The 23,266-nt window shown below is 43.0% G+C and overlaps 1 protein-coding gene and 1 long non-coding RNA gene across 2 annotated transcripts in view; one reads left to right on the plus strand and one right to left on the minus strand.

Annotated features, from left to right (window-relative positions):
• WDR82 (WD repeat domain 82) overlaps positions 1-23,266 on the plus strand; it is a 36,373-nt gene that overhangs the window by 8,905 nt on the left and 4,202 nt on the right. The window contains exons 2-8 of the mRNA XM_039547019.1: positions 9,341-9,438; positions 13,299-13,365; positions 13,611-13,710; positions 16,214-16,330; positions 17,826-17,981; positions 19,777-19,846; positions 22,525-22,667. Of these exons, the coding sequence (XP_039402953.1) occupies positions 9,341-9,438; positions 13,299-13,365; positions 13,611-13,710; positions 16,214-16,330; positions 17,826-17,981; positions 19,777-19,846; positions 22,525-22,667 (751 nt within the window). The remainder of the gene's footprint in view (positions 1-9,340; positions 9,439-13,298; positions 13,366-13,610; positions 13,711-16,213; positions 16,331-17,825; positions 17,982-19,776; positions 19,847-22,524; positions 22,668-23,266) is intronic.
• On the minus strand, positions 12,874-17,520 carry LOC120409266. Its single transcript, XR_005601233.1, has 5 exons — positions 17,069-17,520; positions 15,851-15,989; positions 14,514-14,650; positions 13,572-14,103; positions 12,874-13,412 (listed from the first exon to the last, which is right to left on the minus strand). It is a non-coding gene; the product is annotated as an uncharacterized LOC120409266 (long non-coding RNA).

Raw genomic sequence — 23,266 nt, forward strand, 5'->3', positions numbered from 1 at the left:
TGCCTGGTGGTTACAGGATTTTTTTTAAAACCTGCATATCCACTGTCATTTGTGAATTTGAAAATATGTGCAATTTTAAAGGCATCTATTGATTGTAAGCCAGTTTTCTCCTTACTTGTTTTTGTAAAGTAGCCTCGAAGATACATAATTTGTACATTGCTGTATTGGATTATTTCTCTTATCACTAGGCCATAGTGTGGACTCAAAGCACTAGAAACTGTGAATGATGGTTGCTGTACCATGGTGAAACTTGACAGCATCAGGCCTGTAGATGAGTTTTTTTCCCCTACAGTTTTGCCTCCAAGGAGCCAGAAATGCTTCCCTATGCTAATTTTTCCCCTACTGTTACTCACACCTTCTTGTCAGCTGTTTGAAATGGGCCATCCTGATCATCACTACAGAAGTGTTTTTTCTCCTATTGATAATAGCCCACCTTAATTGATTAGTCTTGTTAGAGTTGGTATGGCAACACTCATTTTTTCATGCTGTGTGTTTATATAGACTCATAGACTTAAAGTCAGAAGGGACCATTATGATCATCTAATCTGACCTCCTGCACAATGCAGGCCACAGAATCTCACCCATCCACTTCTATAACAAATCCCTAACCTATGTCTGAATTATTGAATATATATCTTCCTACTGTATTTTCCACTGCATGCATCCGATTAAGTGGGTTTTAGCCCACAAAAGCTTATGCCCAAATAAATTGGTTAGTCTTTAAGGTGCCACAAGTACTCCTCTTTCCTGTCAAAGTTTTTATCCCTAATATGTTTTTGAAAATAAGGACAGGATGATTCTCTTTCATTGCTGTGTTCCAGCATAGTGCTGCCTAGCTTTTGCAAATGCCAGGTCTAAACTCACTAAGTTCTACCACCATTACTGTTGGTGAGGGGATTGCTTTTATTTTAACTGGCATATACTACTGCTTCTATCTGCATAACTATTGGTATGAGGTGCTTTATACCTGTGTAGCTTATTTCACTTTGACTGACCTCAGTAAGCTCTACAGGCATATACATTTTCATTTTGGTATAGCTGCTTCTACACTAGGATTCTTTTGCAATTTTATGCCAGCATAATTAAAGCAACAAAGCTTTTAAGGGTCAGCAATGTCAAAGTCTCCAAAGGAGATAGTCTCCTTGAAATGTGAGAAATGGTAAGTAATCGTGGTAAACAATGTGTCTGCATATTTGCCTGTTCCAATAAATGCACCTAAATTGGGCTATATTAGCCCCTGTCTCGGTTTCTGTTGCATGGCCCAAATGGGTGACAACTCAAATGATTGATCATTACCTTTGTTGCAGTGGTTTCACTCACAACGCAGCATCCCTGGATGGATACCTCCAAAATTGCTTACAGTTGCCTGAAAGGCATCAGTTTAGCTTAGTTAGCTTTTTTTACTTAAACTGTAAAATTTGAAATTATTTCAAAACAAATTCATGCTTTAAGATATGGACAATGTTTTTTGAGATCCAGGTTAGCAAGCACAAGTTAGTAGGTGATCAAGAATGCAGCATGACTTAGAGCTATAAAGATGCATAACAATTGAATCTCAAGAATAACCTATATTAATTGGTTTCAGAGTGGTAGCCGTGTTAGTCTGTATCAGCAAAATCAACGAGGAGTCCTTGTGGCACCTTAGAGACTAACACATTTATTTGCCAACTCTATCCGCATATCTAGTCAAGGGACACAATCATAGAAACCACATCAGCCACACCATCAGGGGCTCATTCACCTGCACATGTACCAGTGTGATATATACCATCATGTGCCAGCAAAATGTCCCTCTGCCATGTACATTGGCCAAACCGGATAGTAGGGAAAAGAATAAATGGACACAAATCAGGCATCAAGAATTGTAACATTCAAAAACCAGTAAGAGTACTTCAATCTCCCTAGACATTCAATAACAGACTTAAAAGTGGCCATTCAACAAAAAAGCTCCAAAAACAGACTTCAATGAGAAACAGCAGAACTGGAATTAATTTGCAAACTGGACATCATCAAATTAGGCCTGAATAAAGACTGGGAGTGGATTTGTTGCTATAAAGTAATTTTCCATCTGCTGATACTCACACCTTCTTGTCAACTGTTGGAAACTGGGGATGTCCACCTTGGTTGCATTGGCCTCGTTAGCACTACAAAAGTACTTTTCCCTCTCTTGATATTCACCCCTTCTTGTCAACTGTTGAGAATAGGCCACTTCCACCTTAATTGAATTGGCCTTGTTAGCACTGATATCCCCACCCCTGGTAGGGCAACTTCCATCTTTTCATGTGCTGTAATATTTATACTGCTTACTGTATTTTTCACTCCATGTATCTGACGAAGTGAGTTTTAGCCCACAAAAACTTATGCCCAGATAAATTTGTTAGTCTCTAAGGTGCCACAAGGATGCCTCGTTATTTTTGCTATATTAATTGCTGCATCCAGAAGATAATGTTTTCACCTCTTAGCTCAGAGAGCCGAGAAGGTGTACAGAACTGATGTGCATTGACTCTTGCTCAGGTACAGGCTTGTCAGTAGCTCCATAAGTAAGCCTATCTTACTGTATTCGTTCTGAGAATATCCCTAGGACACACTGTAATTGCTTCTAAAGTATTTTACTTTGTGGGTGTTTGTATTGTATTGGTTCAGGATTAAGGCCACTTTTTGGCTTTCAAGAGGCAGGATATTTCAGAATCTCTAAGAATTAAAATTACTTTTTGTGACTATAATCCAGTTTTTGTTTTTTTAAAGACAAACTTTTGGATCTCCTTGTTGGGTTTCTATGGAGTAATCTAATAATAGGCGTTTCTTATGGACAAAATGCCAATTTCTGTTTCTGTACATTTCATGAGCCAAAGAGTAGTCATTCAAATATGAATCGTATTGCTTAGAGACCTGGTACAAGTATAAGAAGGAAAGTTGAATGTGTTCGGTGAATTAATTCTAGAGGTCGTGCACCAATTTACAAGAGGACAGCCCTTATCAGATTCTCATGCTTTGTGCAAGTTACACAAAACATTCATCTTTTTTAAAAGAAACCCTATGGATATTAAGCGTTCCATTTAATTGGCTCAGGGACTTCAGTATTACCATCTGCAGATCCAGGCTGCTTGTTGAGTTTTTTTGATTTAAAAAAAAAAAGTGTGATCCAGGCATTTTTCAAATTGACAGTTTGTGTATATTTTTTTAATACAAATGTATGTATAAAATCGTGTGGCAGTCAGGGATTATTAACTTGCAAATTAAACTGGCTGATTCTGGGAACAGCAGCGAAGTTTGATTACCAAGTTGTAACAAAATATTAGAGCAGCCATTTCCCTCCTAAAACAAATTTAATTGTTTTGCAGCAGCAAATAGTCAAGTTTATTTTACTTCAAAGCCTACACTGGCTTGGTGGGCAAGCTAGCCTAACACTTAACCTTGTGGTAAAATGCCTTCAAATTATGCCTGCAGTGAAGACCATTCCATAGTCTTGGGCATGCTCAAGTATTTTACTCCTCCCACCCATTCTCCCAAGGCACTACTTGTATAGCTAACATCAACTAGGCCCATTTCCTCTCCTCTGCCTGGCAGCTCAGTTTTATTTCTCTGCTTAGTCATTTTCACATGCATCCGACGAAGTGGGTATTCACCCACGAAAGCTCATGTTCCAATACATCTGTTAGTCTATAAGGTGCCACAGGACTCTTTGCTGCTTAGTCATTTTGGGTCTCCTTGTCTGTGCAGCAGCTCAACTCTTTGCTGCACTCCAGCTTAGCTCCTTTGGTCACTCTCCCTCTAGCAGCTCTATGCTACTGTGCCTGAAGTCATTCAACTTTCCGGCTTGTACTTGTTCTAGGTCTCTGAGCAATATGATTTTTCCCAGCCCGGCTTGAGTTGAGTTGGTATTCTAAAGAGTGGACAAAACGTCTACATTTGATGTGATGGGGAAGAGGAGCCAGTGGAGATGCTAAACTTCTAACACTTGGAAAAAAATGCTTGAGAATTTGATCAGTGGTGCAGCCAAGGAAAACTAGAGGGACATGGAATTGGGAGAAGATTTAGTGGGCTAGTAACAGGTTTGATTACTGGAATTTGGAGTTTTAATACGAAGTCTCACTCAGTATCTATGGAAACTTTGAATTAATACTTGTTTATACATAAAATGTGGTGGTTGTCAGATTGTTCAGTTTCAGACAATCTACCTCCGTGAGTTCCCTCTGGTTGTAGGCAGAAACTGAAACCTTCCACTGTAATATGTTGCAGTTAAAGTTTGTCCATTTGTATTCTGAAAACAAAACAAATTAATCTGTAATGGAAAAACTTTCTCTAGCATATTCAGGCATTTACTGAGGCTCTTGACATGTCAGAATTTGACTTTTAGGCTATCAGAAAATTTAGATAGAGGTTACTAAAATTTGGGAGTGCTAGAAGCAAATAGTATGTGTGGGTTCTCTCTCCCCCCCCCCCCCAATAACATTTGTGTATTGTATCAGAGGGGTAGCCGTGTTAGTCTGGATCTGTAAAGGAAGCAAAGAGTCCTGTGGCACTTTATAGACTAACAGACGTTTTGGAGCATGAGCTTTCATGGGTGAATACATACATCCGACGAAGTGGGTATTCACCCACGAAAGCTCATGCTCCAATACGTCTGTTAGTCTGTAAGGTGCCACAGGACTCTTTGCTGCATTTGTGTATTGGCCTTTTAACGTGTGGAAGAAATGTCAAAGATGTTCTCAAAACGTTTCCTAAAGCAGATAGTCTTCGACTGCTTAAGAACGAATGAAAAAGAGAGCTTTGGGATCTTTTAAGGTATTGGAAAATAATCCAAGTTACACTTTAGGGGGGGTGTACATGAATGTAGCACTAATAAAAGCAAGGAACAGACTGCCATAACTTGTATTAGGTTTAATGTCTCATGCAGTAGCTTATACCACACAACTTTGTCAACTGTTGCCCATTCCTAGTTTAAGGGCTTGGCTACACTTACAAGTTGCAGCGCTGGTGGAGGCTTTCCAGCGCTGCAACAACACCCCGTCCACACTTGCAGGGCACAACCAGCGCTGCAACTCCCTGGTTGCAGCGCTGGCTGAAAACCCATCCCGGCAGGGGTATAAGGAGTGCAGCGCTGGTGATCCAGCGCTGCTCAGCAGGTGTGGACACTCACCAGCGCTTTAATTGTCCTCCAGGGAATAAGGAGGTATCCCAGAATTCCTGTTCAGCCACTCTGCTCATCAGTTTGCACTCTACTGCTCTTGCCTCAGGTGACCCGCCCTTTAAATGCCCCGGGAAATTTAAAAATCTCCTTCCTGTTTGCTGCAGCCAGGTGTGGAGTGCAATCAGTTAATCAGTTACAGGTGACCATGCCTCCACATGGCAAACGAGCCCCAGCATGGAGCACTGGTGAATTGCAGGACCTCATCAGTGTTTGGGGTGAGGAATCAGTTCAGGCACAGCTGCGCTCCGGCCGTAGGAATTACGATATCTTTGAGCAGATATCAAGGGCCATGCTGGATCGGGGCCATGATCGGGACGCACTACAATGCAGGGTGAAAGTTAAAGAGCTGCGGAGTGCCTATTACAAAGCCCGAGAGGGGAATCGACGATCCGGAGCTGCTCCCACGACCTGCCGTTTTTACAGGGAGATGGACGAGATACTTGGGGGTGACCCCACTGCCAATCCCAGGATAACGATGGACACTTCTGAGCAGGCTGGGGGACAGGAGGAGGAGGCGGAGGAGGCGGCGGGGGGGGGAGAGGAAACCGCGAGTGAAGCTCCTGGGATGGGGGAAGACACAGCAGAGTCCCTGGAGGCATGCAGCCAGGAGCTCTTCTCAAGCCAGGAGGCAAGTACCCAATCGCAGCAGCCAGCAGTTGCAGAAGGACAAGCAGAGGAGCGGGTTACCGGTAAGCAGCTTTTATTTTCTGGGTGGAAATGTTTCTGGAGAAGAAGGGGGGTTATGGCTGCATGCATGCCAGCCTCTAGATGTGGAATAGCCCGTTGATGTGGTCTATCACGTCGCGGTAATCTGCTTCAGTTATCTCAGCAAAAGCTTCATCCAGAGCGTGGGCAATATGCCTGCGCAGGTTTATAGGCAGAGCCACTGTGTCCCTTGTCCCAGTGACGGTGACGCGTCCGCGCCACTCTGCTGCCAGTGGTGGGGGGACCATTTCTGAACACAGGCACGCTGCATAGGGTCCCGGGCGGAATCCACATTGCTCTAAAAGAGCCCCCCACTGTTCCCTAGTGACTCGCAGTAGGGAAACATCTTCCAGGATTAAGTCCTGTGAAAAATGTTGGGAGACTCTTTAGTGAAGAGATAGGGAGATAAGATCACCCCTGCATCTGCATCTTCACTCAACCCCTCTAGCACTCCAGATTACCCGAAGCAACCAGCTCCCCTCTATCACTCAAGCCCCACTTCTCCCTATATAAGTAAGCACCCCTCACTCACCATTTCGTGGCTTCTGTTGTGTTATGCTTCTGGGGAAAAGAATGCTAAAGTGAGAACTCCCTCAGTGTAACAATTCATGTCTGGAGATAGTGGATACAATGCTGCCCGTGTTAAATGTTGTCATTTCTGTGTTTCTACAGTGACCTTGACTACTGGACTGCCCAGATGTTCAACATCACAGAGGCTTCAAAATTTGAGAAAAAATCCCCGAAAGAGCAAAGAGGACATGCTGAAAACTGTTCTTAATCACTCTGCTCGAGAGAGTAAAGACTTGAAGGAGTGGCGAGAGAAAGAAAGCAGGACCTGCAAGAGAAATGCAGTGGCCAAGAGGAAAAGCACGGAGCGGCTGCTAAGCATCCTGGAGCGCCAAGCGGAGTCTATAGAGTCACTCGTTGCCATGCAAGCAGAGCACTACCGTGCTACTCCCCCACCCGCCCCGTCCTTTGTGCCTTGTGCCCCAATGTCAGCTCAAACTACCTTTCCCCAGCATCCAGGTTCTTACCACCACCAGCTGCCTCCAACACCTGTACGTTCCCCAACCAGCCCTGATACCTACCACCACCCTTACCCTCTGCATTCAACCCCCATCACCATGCAGTATATGCACCCTGAAGTGCAGGATTCATTAAACAGCAATCCAGACAGGACATATGCAAACTTGTGACTGTACAGTTCACCAACCCACACCCCTGCCCTCTTGTGTTCATGAAATGTTGTGTCTGTCTGTCTGTCTGTCAAGGAAGTTTTTTCTTTTCAATAAAACAATTCTTGGCTTTGAAAACAGTCTTTATTATAGCAGATAGTGAAAGATACCTTAGCCCAGTAAAGAAAGAGGCACTGCAAATCATATTATTATTATTATGGGTAATAGAATAACAGTGTAAGCAGTGCAATTCACTCCCATGCAAGGCAGCAAACATTACTGTTGGCTTTCAGCCTCAAATTCTTCCCTCAAGGCATCCCTAATCCTTGTAGCCCTGTGCTGGGCCTCTCTGTTAGCCCTGCTCTCTGGCTGTGCATATTCAGCCTCCAGGACTTGAACCTCGGTGGTCCATGCCTCACTGAATGTTTCACCCTTCCCTTCACAAATATTATGGAGGGTACAGCAAGCGCATATAACCGCGGGGATGCTGCTTTCCCCCAAGTCTAGCTTCCCATACAAACCTCTCCAGCGTGCTTTTAAACGCCCAAAAGCACACTCCACAGTCATTCTGCACCGGCTCAGCCTGTAGTTGAACCGGTCCTTGCTCCTGTCAAGCTTCCCTGTATAGGGTTTCATGAGCCAAGGCAGTAACGGGTACGCGGGGTCTCCAAGGATCACAGTGGGCATTTCGACATCCCCTACTGTGATCTTCCTGTCTGGGGAAAAAAGTCCCTGCCTGCATCTTCCTGAACAGGCCACTGTTCCGAAAGATGCGTGCATCATGCACCTTTCCAGGCCAGCCTGTGTAAATGTCAATGAAACGCCCGCGGTGATCCACAAGCGCCTGGAGAACCATAGAGAAATACCCCTTACGATTAACGTATCTGATGCCAGGTGGGGGGGGGCCAGAATAGGAATATGCGTCCCATCTATCGCCCCTCCACAGTTAGGGAAACCCATTTGTGCAAAGCCATCCACAATGTCCTGCACGCTCCCCAGAGTCACGGTCTTTCTTAGCAGGATGCGATTAATTGCCTTGCAAACTTGCATCAAAACGATTCCCACGGTCGACTTTCCCACACCAAACTGGTTCCCGACCGACCGGTAGCTGTCTGGAGTTGCCAGCTTCCAGATTGCAATAGCCACCCGCTTTTCCACCATCAGGGCAGCTCTCAATCTTGTGTCCTTGCGCCGCAGAGTGGGGGCGAGCTCAGCACACAGTCCCATGAAAGTGGCTTTTCTCATACGAAAGTTCTGCAGCCACTGCTCGTCATCCCAGACTTCCATGACGATGTGATCCCACCACTCAGTGCTTGTTTCCGAGCCCAAAAGCGGCGTTCAACGGTGCTGAGCATTTCCGTGAATGCCACAAGCACTTTGGTGTCACACGCGGCAGGAGAATCGATATCGATATCATCGTCAGACTCCTCACTGTCACTTTGGAGCTGAAGGAATAGCTCGACTGCCAAATGTGTTGTGCTGGCGACACTCATCAGCACAGTCCTCAGCAGCTCGGGCTCCATTTGCCACAGAAATCGCGATTCACACAGAGAGTAAAACAGAAAGACACTCACAATGGCGCCAAACGCTGCCGGAAAGAGTGAATGCTGGGATGTGAAGCGATGCACCACGGGGCGCAGGCAAACAGGAAGCGGAATGACCCGCACACTTCCTTCCCCTTCCCACAATACTCAGCGCCAAAATGGGACGAGGTGCTCTGTGGGATAGCTGCCCACAATGCACCTCTCAATACAGCGCTGGAAAGTGCTGCAAGTGTGGCCATACTGCAGCGCTGGTAGCTGTCAGTGTGGCCACACTCCAGCGCTGGCCCTACACAGCTGCATGACCAGCGCTGTAACTCCCAGCGCTGCAACTTGTAAGTGTAGCCAAGCCCTAAAACACCCCTGTAGTTGCAATTCCACATGTTTCCTGAGCTGACAAATGTGTCAAATTCTACAGTGACTGTTGTGGTGATATCTTGTTCACTAGAGACTAAAATGAGTCCTATTAATTATCTTAGGGTTTTAATATAGGTCCCTAGGGGTTGGAGGCTAATCTATTAGTGCACTATGTAACAAGGTCCCTTATGGTTCTGTTTTTTTGGTTTTAAAGATCTCAACAGTTTTCCTTCCTCATATAAAAGGACCTGGATATCTCAAAGGACTTATAGTGTTAAGTTACTAAAAAGTAAACTGATAGTTGGTAGGTTGCAGCTTGAGCTCTTGTGTGTTGAAGTAGACATAATTATTTCTGTATTTTCTTTTGACAGACCAAAGAGAACACTGTATAGTAAAAAGTATGGAGTGGACCTAATCAGATACACACATGCTGCCAACACTGTGGTGTACAGCTCCAACAAAATAGACGGTAAGTGACCATGTTTAATCTTTCTGCACTTAGATGGCACACCCAGATAAACCGTAGTGGAGTGCCGGGGAAAGCTTTGGTCTTGACTGACATGAATGGCTCATTCTTAGCAACCTCTAGAATGGTGGCAAACAGACATGTTCATCTTTAAAGTATAACTCAGTCATTCCCTAACATATAATGACCTATTGTTGCTAATTACTGTTCCCCTTTGCTATAATAACCAGAGTTAATATGATTTGATAGTTGAAGGGAGATGAGTTCTATTCTTGATTCTGTTGTTGACTGGCTGTTTCGTATTGGTCCAATCATTTAGCTTCTCTGTGACTGTGAAGATTCCCCCCCCCCCCCCCCTTCAGTGACTCCACAGCAAATGATGCTCACGCTAACATTTTAAAAACTTTGTTTTTCTTTTCTGACAGCCTTTCAAATTCAATTTGAGATCAGGAGGCAAACTTTGTTCTGACTAGTGCATCATTGTTGATTAAGATTCAGTATCTGGAACTTAGTTAACAATTCTGTGGGTTCCATTCCAGCTCATGCAGGTGTGCTCTTATGGCTGTGTTGGCTTTGCAGTACCAGCAGGAGTAAAGAGTAGCTTAACAAAAAAAATTGTCAAAGCAAGTAGATGACTCAAAACAATAGGTAGCATTTATATAGTATCTTTCACCTCTATATCTCAAAGTGCCTTACAAAGATAGGGATGTATTCTCCCTATTGGTACATAATGGAGGGCAGGAAACTGAGGTGACATAGCAAATCACTAACTAAGCCTGGTGTAGAACACATCTCATCTGTGTCCAATCTTGGCTTTGTCCATTAGCCCCTCTGCTTTCCCAGTATAATATGCATGGGCAACCCATCTGTTTCAAAGTGTCATTTTTTTCATAGTCATTTTTCATCATAACTGCACTTCATAATCTTCAGTGAATTAAAGTTACTTTCAGAGCCTGGGGTGAAAGGATTAGTTGGGTGTTAAAAATTTTTATTTAATTCATCAACTCCCACAGGTACACACTCTTTCCTCAGCAAAGTGGTGATTCTTCTGTGTCAGAAACAGCTGGTATAAATGGCTGTGCTGCAATGTCAGGAATCCTTCGAGAACTTCATTCTTGGTGAAATTCCCATTCAATTTTCTGATCCTCCTATAGCGTTCTCTCATGGTTACAATTTATTTTGTGCACTTACTGACTGTCTCATTGTAATGATAGTGTTTTAATTTTGCATCAATCCCCACTGTGGTATCGTTCATTGAGAGAAGCTCTGAGTTGGTACAATATTTTAGTTTCTTTAAATCCATTTTATTAAGGTGGTATTTGTAATTTGATGGTTTGAAGTTGATTATCATTTTGTAATCATTTTCCCTTTGATTAGCTTTTAAAGCAAATACACTGGTGATAGAAATGGATTAGAAAAATATATTACTGGTAATTGTAAACTGGCCTGAGAAAACTGGTATGCTTCCCTCCTGTGGTGGTCCATACTCTGCATAGTCCCTAATGAATGAAACTATGGGCAAGTGTACAGGATGTTAACTTTTCAGGATGTTGCATATACAGAAAGAAGGGTGAAATTAAGCCATTCCTTTACTGTACAAATGCTGGTATTTGCACACAAGTACATATATGCTTCTGATCCAATTCTTTCTGAAGGGTTCCTCAGGAGCTTCAAACCTGGTTCTTCTTGCCTAATTCCAGGCTGAGGTAGTAGTTTGTACAGTTTGAGGGTCTATGATACCACCCGGTACAGGAGATAACTGTACAGGCCACTGCCTTGCTTGGGACAGAGCACTGTCGGCTAAAAGGATCACCCACTCATGCTTCACAGATGGTTTGTATTTAGCAGAAGAAGGTGAGATTCCACCTGCATTCTTCTGAAACAGGTAACTGCAGCTTTTAGCAGAAAAACTAGGAATATGCACTAAAATTGCTGTGTAAAAGCAGGTAAGTACTAACAATAATGGGATGTTAAACTGCTGATTTTGGTGGATTGACTTATGTCATTTGATGATCATCTGGAGGTACTCAAAGGAGAAGAAGCCTTTCAGAATGGTGCCCCCAAAGCTTGGTCACAGTTACCCTTAAATTTATCTTGCCAAACTCTGGGGGACCATGCAGAACTCTGACCTCAGCTGACTCAGTGGAAAACCTTTGTCAAGAATTGATGGATTTGAGGGATATTCCACATAACATGTATTCTACAGAAAAAGGCATTTAGAAAAATATTCTAGCCTTCCAGATGTCAAGAATGTTCCCTACAGATGACAGATTCATTACCCTCACCCTGCCTTGCAGAAAAGTCATTTAGCACACCAGCTAGTATTGCAATAACACAGGTGAAAACAGAATTTTCCACCTTTGATTTGTTATTAATGTTGCAGTCTCAGCACCACTTGTCGATGTAACGGTATTGAACATGTCAACCTGAATAAACACTCAACAGGTGTCAAAGCTTAAAAAAACAAACAACAACAAAAAAAGGGCTAGAACATCAGTCTTTTTGTCCATCTATATTTCTAAAACAGGGTGTATGTAAGAAAAAAATTGGGAGGGAGTTAGCTGCTTTTATTTTTCCCTCGTTCTTTCTTTTTGTCTCCCCCAGTAAAAGTTACCTGCTGATGCTGGAGGCTTAATTTGGTCCTATTTGCATGTCTCCACTCACAAATGTATGTGCAAGTAGAAGTGGTTCATATTCTCAACACTTGTACTAAAGTGGCTTATGTTCTACAGAATGCTTTTGATCTGTGGTGAAAAAATCTCCATAGAATCTTCCAAAAGAAAAAATGCTGTTAGTACTGCAATCTATATTCAGTGAAGGCCACTTAAAAGAATTACTGATTTCAGAATACTGTGATCAGTTCTGTCCCGTGCTATATTATGTTTTTGTAAAGAAATTGCTGTTAGATTAAAAGGGTCCTTTCTTCTGTTCTCATCACGTATTCCTCCTTTACCCCCAAAGCTTTTTCCAGTCTGGAAGAGGTGCAAGGAAAGCACAAAGGCAACAAGTGTCCTCTCCATCTGAGGAGTTTGGTTTTTAATGCCTGTGCTTAGCAGTTAATATTTAAATGGTCCCAGCCTGGCTTTGACGTTCACATCTCAGGCTATGTCTACGCTACAGCCTATGCCAGCAAAACTTATGTCACTCAGTGGTGTGAATATTCCACACCCCTGAGCGACATAAGTTATACCACTGTAAAGAGTTAATGTGCACAGCACTATGTTGGAGGGAGAGCTTCTCCACTGACATAGGTTATGACACTCATGGAGATGGGCTCTTTTTTGTTTTTGTTTTTTTATTTTATTTTTTATGCCGACGGGAGAGCTCTCTCCTATTGGCATAGAGCGTCTTAACCAGATGCTGTATGTATAGACATGGCCTCATTGTCGTTTTGAGTGGCAGAGTTCACACCTTTGCAGTGGTTATTTAGCTGGGGACAGTTCTTCCTGCATGGCTGCATTAACAGGACTATGGCATTTGCTTGATAAATCTGTACTCGCTTTCTAACAGGAAATGTTGGCACCAACTTTTAGAAAGCTGTAGTTTTGTGAGAAATGCTTGAATAAAAACTTGACAGTTACTTGATTTTTATTTTGCTTCAATAACTTTGTGGCAGAAAATTGTACATGTCTCATGGCAATTCATTTACACTATGTGAAGTATTCGTATTATCTCCAGACCATTGGGAACATCCTCACTAGTTCTACTGTTTGTTTTTCTTCCAGACTACTTGATTTCAGTTTCTCATTCAGTTAATCCCATTTTAACATCCCTCTTGAAGACAAAGCAGACCATTGTTGCTATCTGTTGGAGAAGGTTTATTATGAGATACATGCTTATGTGTTTCTTATATTTTCTTGCAGATACAATCCGTTACCTCTCCCTACATGATAATAAATACATCCGATATTTTCCAGGGCACAGCAAGAGGTAAGAGATGTGACAAGGGGACATTTCGGTGATCAAGGTCTTGGTGGCTATAAAACAGAACAAGAGAGGCTAAAGCAGTGTTGTAATGAACCTAAACCATGTTAGACTTAATTCACTTTTCTTCTCATGCCATAAAAAATGTTAAGTATTTTGAACTTGTGTGAAGCCAAGAGGATAATAGTTACATTGCTAACTTTCTTGCATACCTGTGTAATACCTGATACAGCTAATCTTCTATATTGCAGAGTTGTTGCCCTGTCCATGTCTCCAGTAGATGATACCTTTATTTCTGGATCACTTGATAAAACCATCCGACTTTGGGATCTCCGGTCTCCAAACTGCCAGGTGGGATACCAAATTCACTTGCCTGTCTGCTGACAGTTGTCATGAAATGTGCAAGAAAGAGTTTCTAGTTTGAAATGATGAAAAATGGGTTGTAGATTAAATAGGTGGTCTGGTTTTTATATTATCATGAAGTATTTCTTGGTCCCCATCAGCACCTCCTGGAATTCAAGAGAAGTCATCTCAGGCAGAATCCCTCTTTTGATATTCATTTTGTGCATACACTGTGTCCTCACTCACTTTCCTCCAGGGCCCTATCTTGGGGAAGTGCTGGAAAGGCAAGAAAACAGCAACTCCTGGAGCTGATGAAACAAGACGCTAGTTGGATGTTGTCAGTATATTAATGACGCTGTAGCCTCAAAAGTCTTCAGTCTTCTCTAGAAGTCTCCCATGTACCTTGGAATTAGTGGTGACAGAATGGGACCCCTTGAATGCTCTGGCTTTGTTTCATTTAAAATGAAAAACATTAAGCAGTTAAATACACAAGCAGACTCAGAGCCATGAGGATTCCAGGGTTTCCCAGCTGTGTTAAACTTAGTGAAGCTGGAAGATTCACCCTGTCTTAACACTGCAACTTTGTCTATGATAAGCCCTTACTGTTTCAAGTGCTGAGCATGTTATAATTAATTTGACAATTCTCCAAAATGCTGTCTAAAGCTTACTATAACATTTTTATATTTATTAACATCTCTGGTTATTACCAGTTACCTCCATTATGTTGTACTTAGTATTTCTGGTTTCATAGTAAAATCCCTCCAAAGCAGAAACTTGAATAGGCCTTCTCATAAAATGGACACTGAAAGTACCTGGCATTCACACAGCTTGACTCTTGCAGTGTTTGTGGTGGTGAAAAATGTTTGTGGAAGAGGCTGGCAGGTCCTAAACATGCCTCCATTCTCACTGGGAGTACAGAGAGAGACAGTCACTGATTCATGAGGATCAGCTGTAAAGCACAAATTGAAAACCATTTTTTTTACTCACAACATAGTTATACCTGCCTAAGAAATAAGCCCTTTAAATCAGAAACCTCACTTTTCTTTGGTAGTGTGCATGTTGGTAAGAGCCTCTTGCTTTCTAAACTTTAACTTGGTCTTCATGGGAAGTCAGCAGATGTTGCTGACATGACATTGTTCTCCACATCTCACTTCCATTCTGTGTGCGACTTTATGTAATTTTGACTTTGTAAAAATCTTAGTTTACCAGTCTTCCCTAAGACTCTCTCTTTAAAAGTCTAATTTTCCCTGCTTTGCAGGTTCATGCAGAGGGCTTGTCTAAACACAATGTTGCATCAGTTTAACTTAATCGATGTAAGGGTGTCCACTAAATAAAAAGAACAGGAGCACTTGTGGCACCTTAGAGACTAACAAATTTATTTGAGCATAAGCTTTTGTGGGCTACAGCTTTGGGCTGTAGCCCACAAAAGCTTATGCTCAAATTTTTCTAAGGTGCCACAAGTACTCCTGTTCTTTTTGCAGATACAGACTAACATGGCTGCTCCTCTGAAACCTGTCACTAAACAAAGCTGCACTAGGTTATCTAAGTTAGTCAAACCAGTGCAAAGTTTGTGCAGAGTGAGAGAATTTGTCCATTACTGTTATGCTAACCTTTGTGTGGGAATCTGATCTTTTTAGTTTAACAGTTTTTGCCTCTAGCATTTGGAAGGTTAGGTTTTTGTATTAAATCAGCATAGGTAGGCAGTGACAGTGTTTGTCAGAGCTGCACCTGGGTGCTCATCTTCCTGAATGGTCAGTGTTTTAGCCCCACAACCTCCAGCCATGTGTTGCCATCACTTCCAGCAGGAGTGCTCTGTGAAACTCTCAGAAGTGATAATTGTTACCAATACAAGATGCGTCTCCCTTCCCCACAGAATTGCAGTATGTTGCCTCTGCAGCACATCTTGTTCTGGTTGGTTACTTTTGTTCTTGTGATGCAAGTTTCTTTCCCATAAGAGATGTAGATGGGTGTTGAGCAGGGGGTGTATCTGAATTGTTTTCCTAAACTTCTTCAGCAGTAATTTAGACCAGTCAATTCCTTCCTTGCAGAAGCAATTGAATTATTTCACCTAAATAGTGAAGTTAATGTAAAGTCTTTCTCATCTCTGTTCTAAACCTTCTAACTTTTAGAATGCATTAAATTGACTAACCTCTTAGGATTGTCCCTTTCACGGTGTCCCATGATCATCACTTGCCACTAGGGATGAGTTGAGGCCATGTATTTAGTTCCTCATACCCTTTCTGGATGGATGGCCACTTAGCCACTTCTCCAAACTCTTTGTTGATACTCTATGTACAGAATTGAGAGGCTAGTGCCAGTGTGGGACATGAGAAGCCACCTTTTGAAAGATTCTTAATAAGAACGAAGAATGACAACTGAAAACCCAGCTGTTCTACCAGCAGACTGCCCTGCTGGATCTGTGCACAGCTGAGAGAGCTGTCAGGAATGGACTTAAGTGCATATGCCTGTATTCCCAACTTGAATCCATATTTAACTGTTTTCCATATTCTAGGGTTTAATGCATCTTCAGGGGAAGCCTGTATGCTCCTTTGATCCAGAGGGCCTGATCTTTGCTGCTGGAGTCAATTCTGAAATGGTGAAGCTTTACGATCTCCGCTCTTTTGACAAGGTAAGAGACAAGCTAGATGCATTTCTGACACTTTATAGCTTACAAGAAACAGCATGTAAACCCTGGACTTGGAGCATCCCCTGAAACATCTTAGCATGTGCTACAGCCAGCAGCACCAAGGAGTTAATACTTAATATATTAAGAGAGCTTTGTATAAGAGTTTCTTTTACAAGTAGGTGCCACCACCAGATCCTTAAATCCCATTTTGGACTTGCCTCTAAATTCATTCTAGTTAACCCCAGAGCCAGAGAATTAATAAAATCGGAGTCCCCAGATCAACTTAAAAGCAATAAAAAGCATTTGTCCTGGGTTATGCCCCGTCTCCTGACCCAACCACTTCTCACCTTCCTATCTCTTCCTCTCAGACACTTGCTCTCCCAACACGTTTTGTCCCCTATCATATGCCTTTGCATCCTCGTGCTCCCTCACCAACATACTCAGCACTAAACTATACTCAATTTCCTTAGCCTCGCTTTCCTGCATCATTTAGGGTCTTTGATAATAGTATCTCCAAGACTGGTTATGAATCTGGTCCACCTTCTGAGGTTCAGGCTGAGCTGTTGCCTCAGAGGCCAGGCACATTGTGCTTCAGACCCCACTCTGTGTAGCAATCTACCAGTGCACAATCCACTTGTTCTCTGTCTTCTGCCCCAGGAGAACTGGTATCAGAGACTAGATGGAGAGCTTGGGAGCAAGCCTATGGGGTATCATCACTGAGGAGCTGAATGGCATTGTTACCTTATGATGATGATGCCTCTGGGTGTAGGGAGGCTGATAGGAGTCAGGTGGGAACTTCAACCCATTTTTCAGGCTTCCTGTAACACGTGGGAAGCAGCAGTTAGTGTTTCTTCCTCCTTGCTGGCTGTACTGGAAGAACATCTAGGTCAGGTGGACCTAGCAGCAACATCAGAGCGAGAAGGAAAACTGTAACTGGACGACAGTAGTTGCAAATAGGTGGAGAACAGCTCTGTTTTTAGATGAGTGCAACAGTGCTGATGCTCTAGCCCTTAGTTTAAATTAGGTTTGGGGGCCTTGTTAGCAAATGGCCACTGTATTGTACATTAAATCTGTCTCTGTATAATCAGATGTAATGTGAGAATTGATTCTTCTCTCTGGTGACTGTAGTGGTGAACCAGATGTTTGTTCACTGTCATTTCCTTTATGGTGGTGAAACCACAAGTTTCCTAAACTTCCTGTTGTGGTTTGGTTGCTATTGGAGATGACAGAAATGTGGCATGTCAGAACACAGTTGCATCACAATTTGACAGGTTGTTGCTACTCTCCCCTGCCATCCTTTGCGTGGCAGCCAGTACTGGATTGTTCAATATCAGTCTGGTTTGTTTCCTTTTAGGAATCTAAAATGTTTTCCTGTGCTGGAGATATAATTTTTTTTACTATTATTTTTTTACCAACAAAGTAAATGTCTGGGTGCGCATGCATACAAATCATTTCCCACCACCACCACTTTTTTTTATATTTTATTTATTTATGGAAGGGTCCATTTGCTACATTCAAGATGCAGTACGATCGAACCTGTGAGTGGACAGGCTTGAAGTTCAGTAACGACGGGAAGCTCATCCTCCTATCAACCAACGGAGGGTTCCTTCGACTGATTGATGCCTTTAAGGGAGCTGTACTGCATACGTTTGGGGTGAGCATGCTATCTTGGTTGCCTTCTTGGAAACTGCTCTGTCTTTGCTACGTCCTTGTAAGGGATGGGATGATGTGGGATTATTAGCTTGGAGGATAAAACACCCCAGTTCCATGTATTCCAGGGGCAGGTCTCTTGGAGCTCTGTTACTAAAGCTGGAAGGGAGATAGCTGATGCCCTGTGGATGAGACAAGTGTTAAGGAGAGGGCTTCTTTACTAATTTGCTGCTTATTGGTCCCCTGATTTAACTTAACTTTGTAGTGTAAACAAGGCCCAAGATAAGTCGACTTAAATTACATGGGTGTACAGCCATTTCTGTAATTAAACCACTGTTGCATGTCCACCCTATGCTCCTTGTGTCAATGGAGCACATTCACAGTAGCAACTCTTCTATTGACACAGAGAGCAGTGCACCATGGGCAGCTATCCCACTGTACAACTGGTCACAGGGTGTCTTGGGGAAGGGTTTGCCTCTTGGGGGCAGGTTCAGCATTACATGATGCAGGTTTTTCCAATCCCATCATTCCATGGGTATTCAATTGCCCTGGTAACCTGCAAACCAGCCATCTCTGTCAGAAAGCACGGACCCTGCACTGCTGTTCGGTATTGTGCTGTGTGTTATGAATACAAGGCTATAAGGAAAAAACAGTGATTTTTATTCCACACCCATGCTAACCTATCTATGTAATGCTGAGGTAAACTTCATACATGCCGGGGAAAGTATCTTTAAAGGCGGGGGAACGGGGATTCACAAGCACATACACCAATGAGGCTCTCGCAGCTGCGTGACTGTGAGGCTGTTGTTGTGTTTAATCTCCTGCGGGGTAATGTGCCTTGGATACTGCTGTAGTCCTGGAAGATATATGGAGCATGTATTGAAGCGGCTCTGCATCAGAGCCAACTGTTTGCCTCCCTTGCTTCTGGTATGCCTGCCACAGGTCTTTGATTTTTACAAGCCCTTCTCCTCCATGCCCCAAGCAATCTGCCTGGAGTGGAGCTGTGACTGCATGGCCTCCTTTCCCCACAGACCCAGGAGATCCAGGGCCTCCTGTGTACCCCAGGAAGGAGCGTGTTTGCTGTGCGGAGCCGGCATGGTCAACTGGGCAGTTCCTGTTGGCAAGCTCTCATAGAAAGAACAAGTTAAAAACTTCCTGGGGCTTTAAAAGGGGAGGAAGTGCATGTCTGTATACCTGGCTGCAGGGCAGCAGAGTTCAAAATGGTGACTAGACCAGCCATGGCAGGCATTGTGGGACATGTCTTGGAGGTCACTTAGGTTGAAGTAAGCAATGCAGTGTCTACACTGACACTGCGTCGCTCTAACTACATCGCCCTAAGCTTTAAGTCTCTCATCAAGGTGGTAGTATTAGGTCGGCATAGCAGGTGTGTTGAAGCGGTGGGAGGAGCATTGTAGTGTGTACACCTCCAGAGTTAGGTTGATGTAATCTGCCTTATGTCAACTTAACTTTGTAGTGTAGACAAGGCCTTATCCTTGACTCACTTGAAAACTTCTCTCCTTCTTCCCTTTTAGAAATTATTTGTGATATTTAACTCCCTTTAATGAGCTTTCAAAGCTCTGCTAATGAGGGGAAAGTGTTTGGTTTAGTACCTTGATAAATTATTGCCCACTCCTAATCCTTACATCTGTGCTCTGTCCCCTCCTGTAGTACTTGGAGGGCTTTGCATAGTGCAGTCTGTAATGCTTGGGGGAGGGGCTCCTGTTCTTCATCTAGAAGAATGGTTTGACATGTCCCCTTTGCCACAGGCTTGAAGGAGTTTAACCTCTTTTGTATTGTAGGGTTATAACAACAGTAAGGCTGTCACGTTGGAGGCATCATTCACACCAGATTCCCAGTTCATAATGATTGGTAAGATATCCTTACCCCCTTGTAGCCTGCCATTGTGGGTCTTATTACAAGGCAATTTCAGTGCTGTGAAACTGGGTATTTATATAATTAAACTGAAAGTTGGTTTAAAGGTTGCAACAGGCTATTTTAGGACTTACAAAATGCTTTCCTCAGTATGCTGTGGGAGACACTTAAAACACTCTCAAAATTCTGTCATTTAATACAATGTACTTTAATGTTTAATTTAGTAGGTAGGTCTGTCCATGTTTCCTGCTGGCCAAGTGTTTGCATCATATATTACCACTACAGCTGACACTAATTGATAGCTTGGCTGGCAATCTCAGCTGAGAGGAAGAATAGAAAGGGCTACTGACTGAACTTCCCTCTTACTGTCACCCCCAAGAGTTGGTCCCCTCAGGCTGCTGTTGAGATGGATCGGCAGAGCAGCATGGGTAAAGTTGTGTAGTAGGAAAAAGCAATTGAAGTAGTTTAGAATGTTGCAGCCTCCCTCCATTCTACCTGCAGACTACATTCTTTACCTTTTTGGGCTACCTGTGTAGGGTAATCTGCACAGTATCAGCTGGGATATCCTAGGATACACTGCCCTCAGTGAATGTAAGCTGATCTGCAAAACAAGTCCACCGTCTCCACATTCATATTCCTCCTAAAGATCCTCCTTACAGTGATGATTACAAGAAACGAACTGGCTGATTATGTCTAGACTGTAGGTAGTTCTGGATAATCTATTTACTACATGCACAGTTATAACACTGCATTATTAACTTACTACCTAACATGGCCAATTACCATCTCTATCTCTCTCTATATATTGTACTGCCTCTCCCACTACTTTCTTTCAGTTCTTCATAGACACATGAAACTACCCTGTATACTATGCTAATTATTGAAATCTAGCTGGTCATCAGTAACCTGCCCATAAATTCTCCTTAATAACTAAAGTTAAATCTAGGATGGTATTTCGGTCTCTCAGGAAAGACCATTCTGGTGGTGGTTCTTTATTCTGGTGAATGTTTTCTTTTTCCCTTCTGATCCTATAGACCCTCATTTTATCCTCCTGGAGTCAGCTCAGTTCTGCATGTTTTACCCTTCTTGCCAGGAAACGTATCCCTTCTCTAACTCTTTGGTATCCTCAGTCCTCCTGCTGTTGGACAGATTCACTTCTTTCTCAACTTTGTCCCTACAACTGCTTAACTCCAGAATAATGCATTTTTTCCCATTTTTACTTTGTGCAGTTTGACTAATTTACCCTGGGTGTCCACTTGGTTTCTTTCCTGAAAAGCCCATATAGACAAAAAGGAAACAGAAAAAACCTTTTTAGGGATTTTGTTAAACAATCAGGATATCTTATGTAAAGGGGGTTATACCAAAGACTAAAATATTTTTGAAAAGGGGTCAGTTTTAAAAATTCAAGGTGTCCCATTAAAATGGAAATTTGTAGACTTCTGCTATAAAAACATGTATTTAGTGATCATGAGAGTTGAAATGTCTTTAACAAGCTTGGCCAGTCACATTTAGCGTTAACTCACTGAAATCTGGTTTACCATACTCGTTGATTATTTGCAGACTGCACAATTTTCAGTGACTAGATTGCACTTCTATTGCCTGATTTTCAGCAAGCTGTTGTGCACGTGTGTGAATCTTTGATGTGATTCTGCATGTAACTAGTAAGATGCTTACCTTTTCTCTGTGTATGAACTGAGAATTTGTGCAGATGAATACTGTGTTCCATCTTCCAAGCAGATGCATAGATACGTGCACAGCTTGCTGAAAACCAGGCCTTTCATGATCTGCAAATTGCAGGATTGTAATCAGATGGCTTTTAGGATGCCATTGAGTTTTATTTGGCACTACAGCTACCTTTTTAACAATGCCTTTTATCCTCTGATATTGGTCTTCAAGCCATTAATGTGCATAGCAAAACTCTATCCTTCATAGTGCTGGTCTACACTAGAAAATTAGGTCAACCTTGCTATGTTGCTATGGGGTGTGAAAAAATCCACACACCTGATCAACGTCATTAGGCTGACCTAAATCCCTGTGTAGACAGCACTAGGTCAATGGAAAAATTCTGTCGACCTAGCTACCGCCTCTCGGAGAAGTGGATTACCTACACCCATGGGAGAATCCTTCTTGTCGTCATAGGTAGCGTTTACACTGAAGCACTACATTGGTGCAGCTGCTACTGTACTACTAGCGTTTTCAGTGTAGGCAAGATTTCACTCTGCTAATGCCAACTGTCATTTTCTGCGGAATGAGATGGTTTGTTAGGCTGCATCAGACTTGAGTATATAAAGAGTTATTCTGATCAAATCCATATCACTACCAAGGAGGAGTATGCCCCCCACAACAAGTTGGGGTAAATTTTCCCTTCAGACTTGCAGGTACAAATTCCGCTGACTTTGAATGGCATTCTGTATGGGCAGCATTTGGCCCTGCCAGCTTTTTAAAAAGATTGCAGGGCCAAATGCTGCCCATACAGAATGCCATTCAAAGTCAGCGGAATTTGTACCTGCAAGTCTGAAGGGAAAATTTACCCCCAACTTGTTGTGGGGGGCAATTAGAGATTTGATTCCTGTAGGTCTGATAACTCTTCTGGTGCCTCAACTACAGTTTACCAGTGATACTTTGACTTTGTCTGCTGTGTTGGCCTTTTTTGTTATGTCTTCTCTAACCCACAGGTTCAGAGGATGGAAAAATTCATGTCTGGAATGGGGAGAGTGGGATGAAGGTGGCTGTGTTGGATGGGAAACACACAGGTCCTATAACCTGTCTGCAGTTCAATCCCAAATTCATGACCTTTGCCAGTGCATGTTCCAACATGGTAAGAACACAAGTCCATCCTTTTCAGCCTGAGGTTCCAACACCTTATTTCTGGTAGGTCAGTGGGCCAGAATTTAATATTGAAGTAGATTCTCTGCCCCGTTCTATTTCCTTTGCGCTGCTCAGTGCCAAAGGAGTGGAAACCACCCACAAGTCCCCTGCTGGGGGAGTGCCCAGCCATGCATACGCTTCCCTTCTCACAGCCCCTGGTGCAGAGGTTGTGCTTGAGGCCGGGGGCATTGGGGAAGTGGCTGGTTTTCAGAATTTTCTAATTCTTGTCTCCTGGGCTGCCCTGGATGACTGTGTGGGAGAGGGTAGTCATCCTTTGCTAGGTCCTCCCCTAAGCTCAGGAAGAGCCAGTCCAACTTGCATCCTGCCCTCCCTGTGATTCCCACAGCCTGGCAGGTGGATGGAAGTGTGGCAGTACATTGGGGACAGAAAGGAACAATGTATATGGACACATTGAGAACAGGTAGTGCTTGTGCATGCACACAGAAAAATGGGCTTTTTCACACCACCGTAATATGGCTGACATTTCATGATCCTCTATCATAAACACTGCGAGCTTTAAGGTCCTGTTCAGGTTCAGTCTTAGGGTCT

This window comes from Mauremys reevesii, linkage group 7 (genome assembly GCF_016161935.1).
Source record: "Mauremys reevesii isolate NIE-2019 linkage group 7, ASM1616193v1, whole genome shotgun sequence".
Classification (NCBI taxonomy): Eukaryota; Metazoa; Chordata; order Testudines; family Geoemydidae; genus Mauremys; species Mauremys reevesii.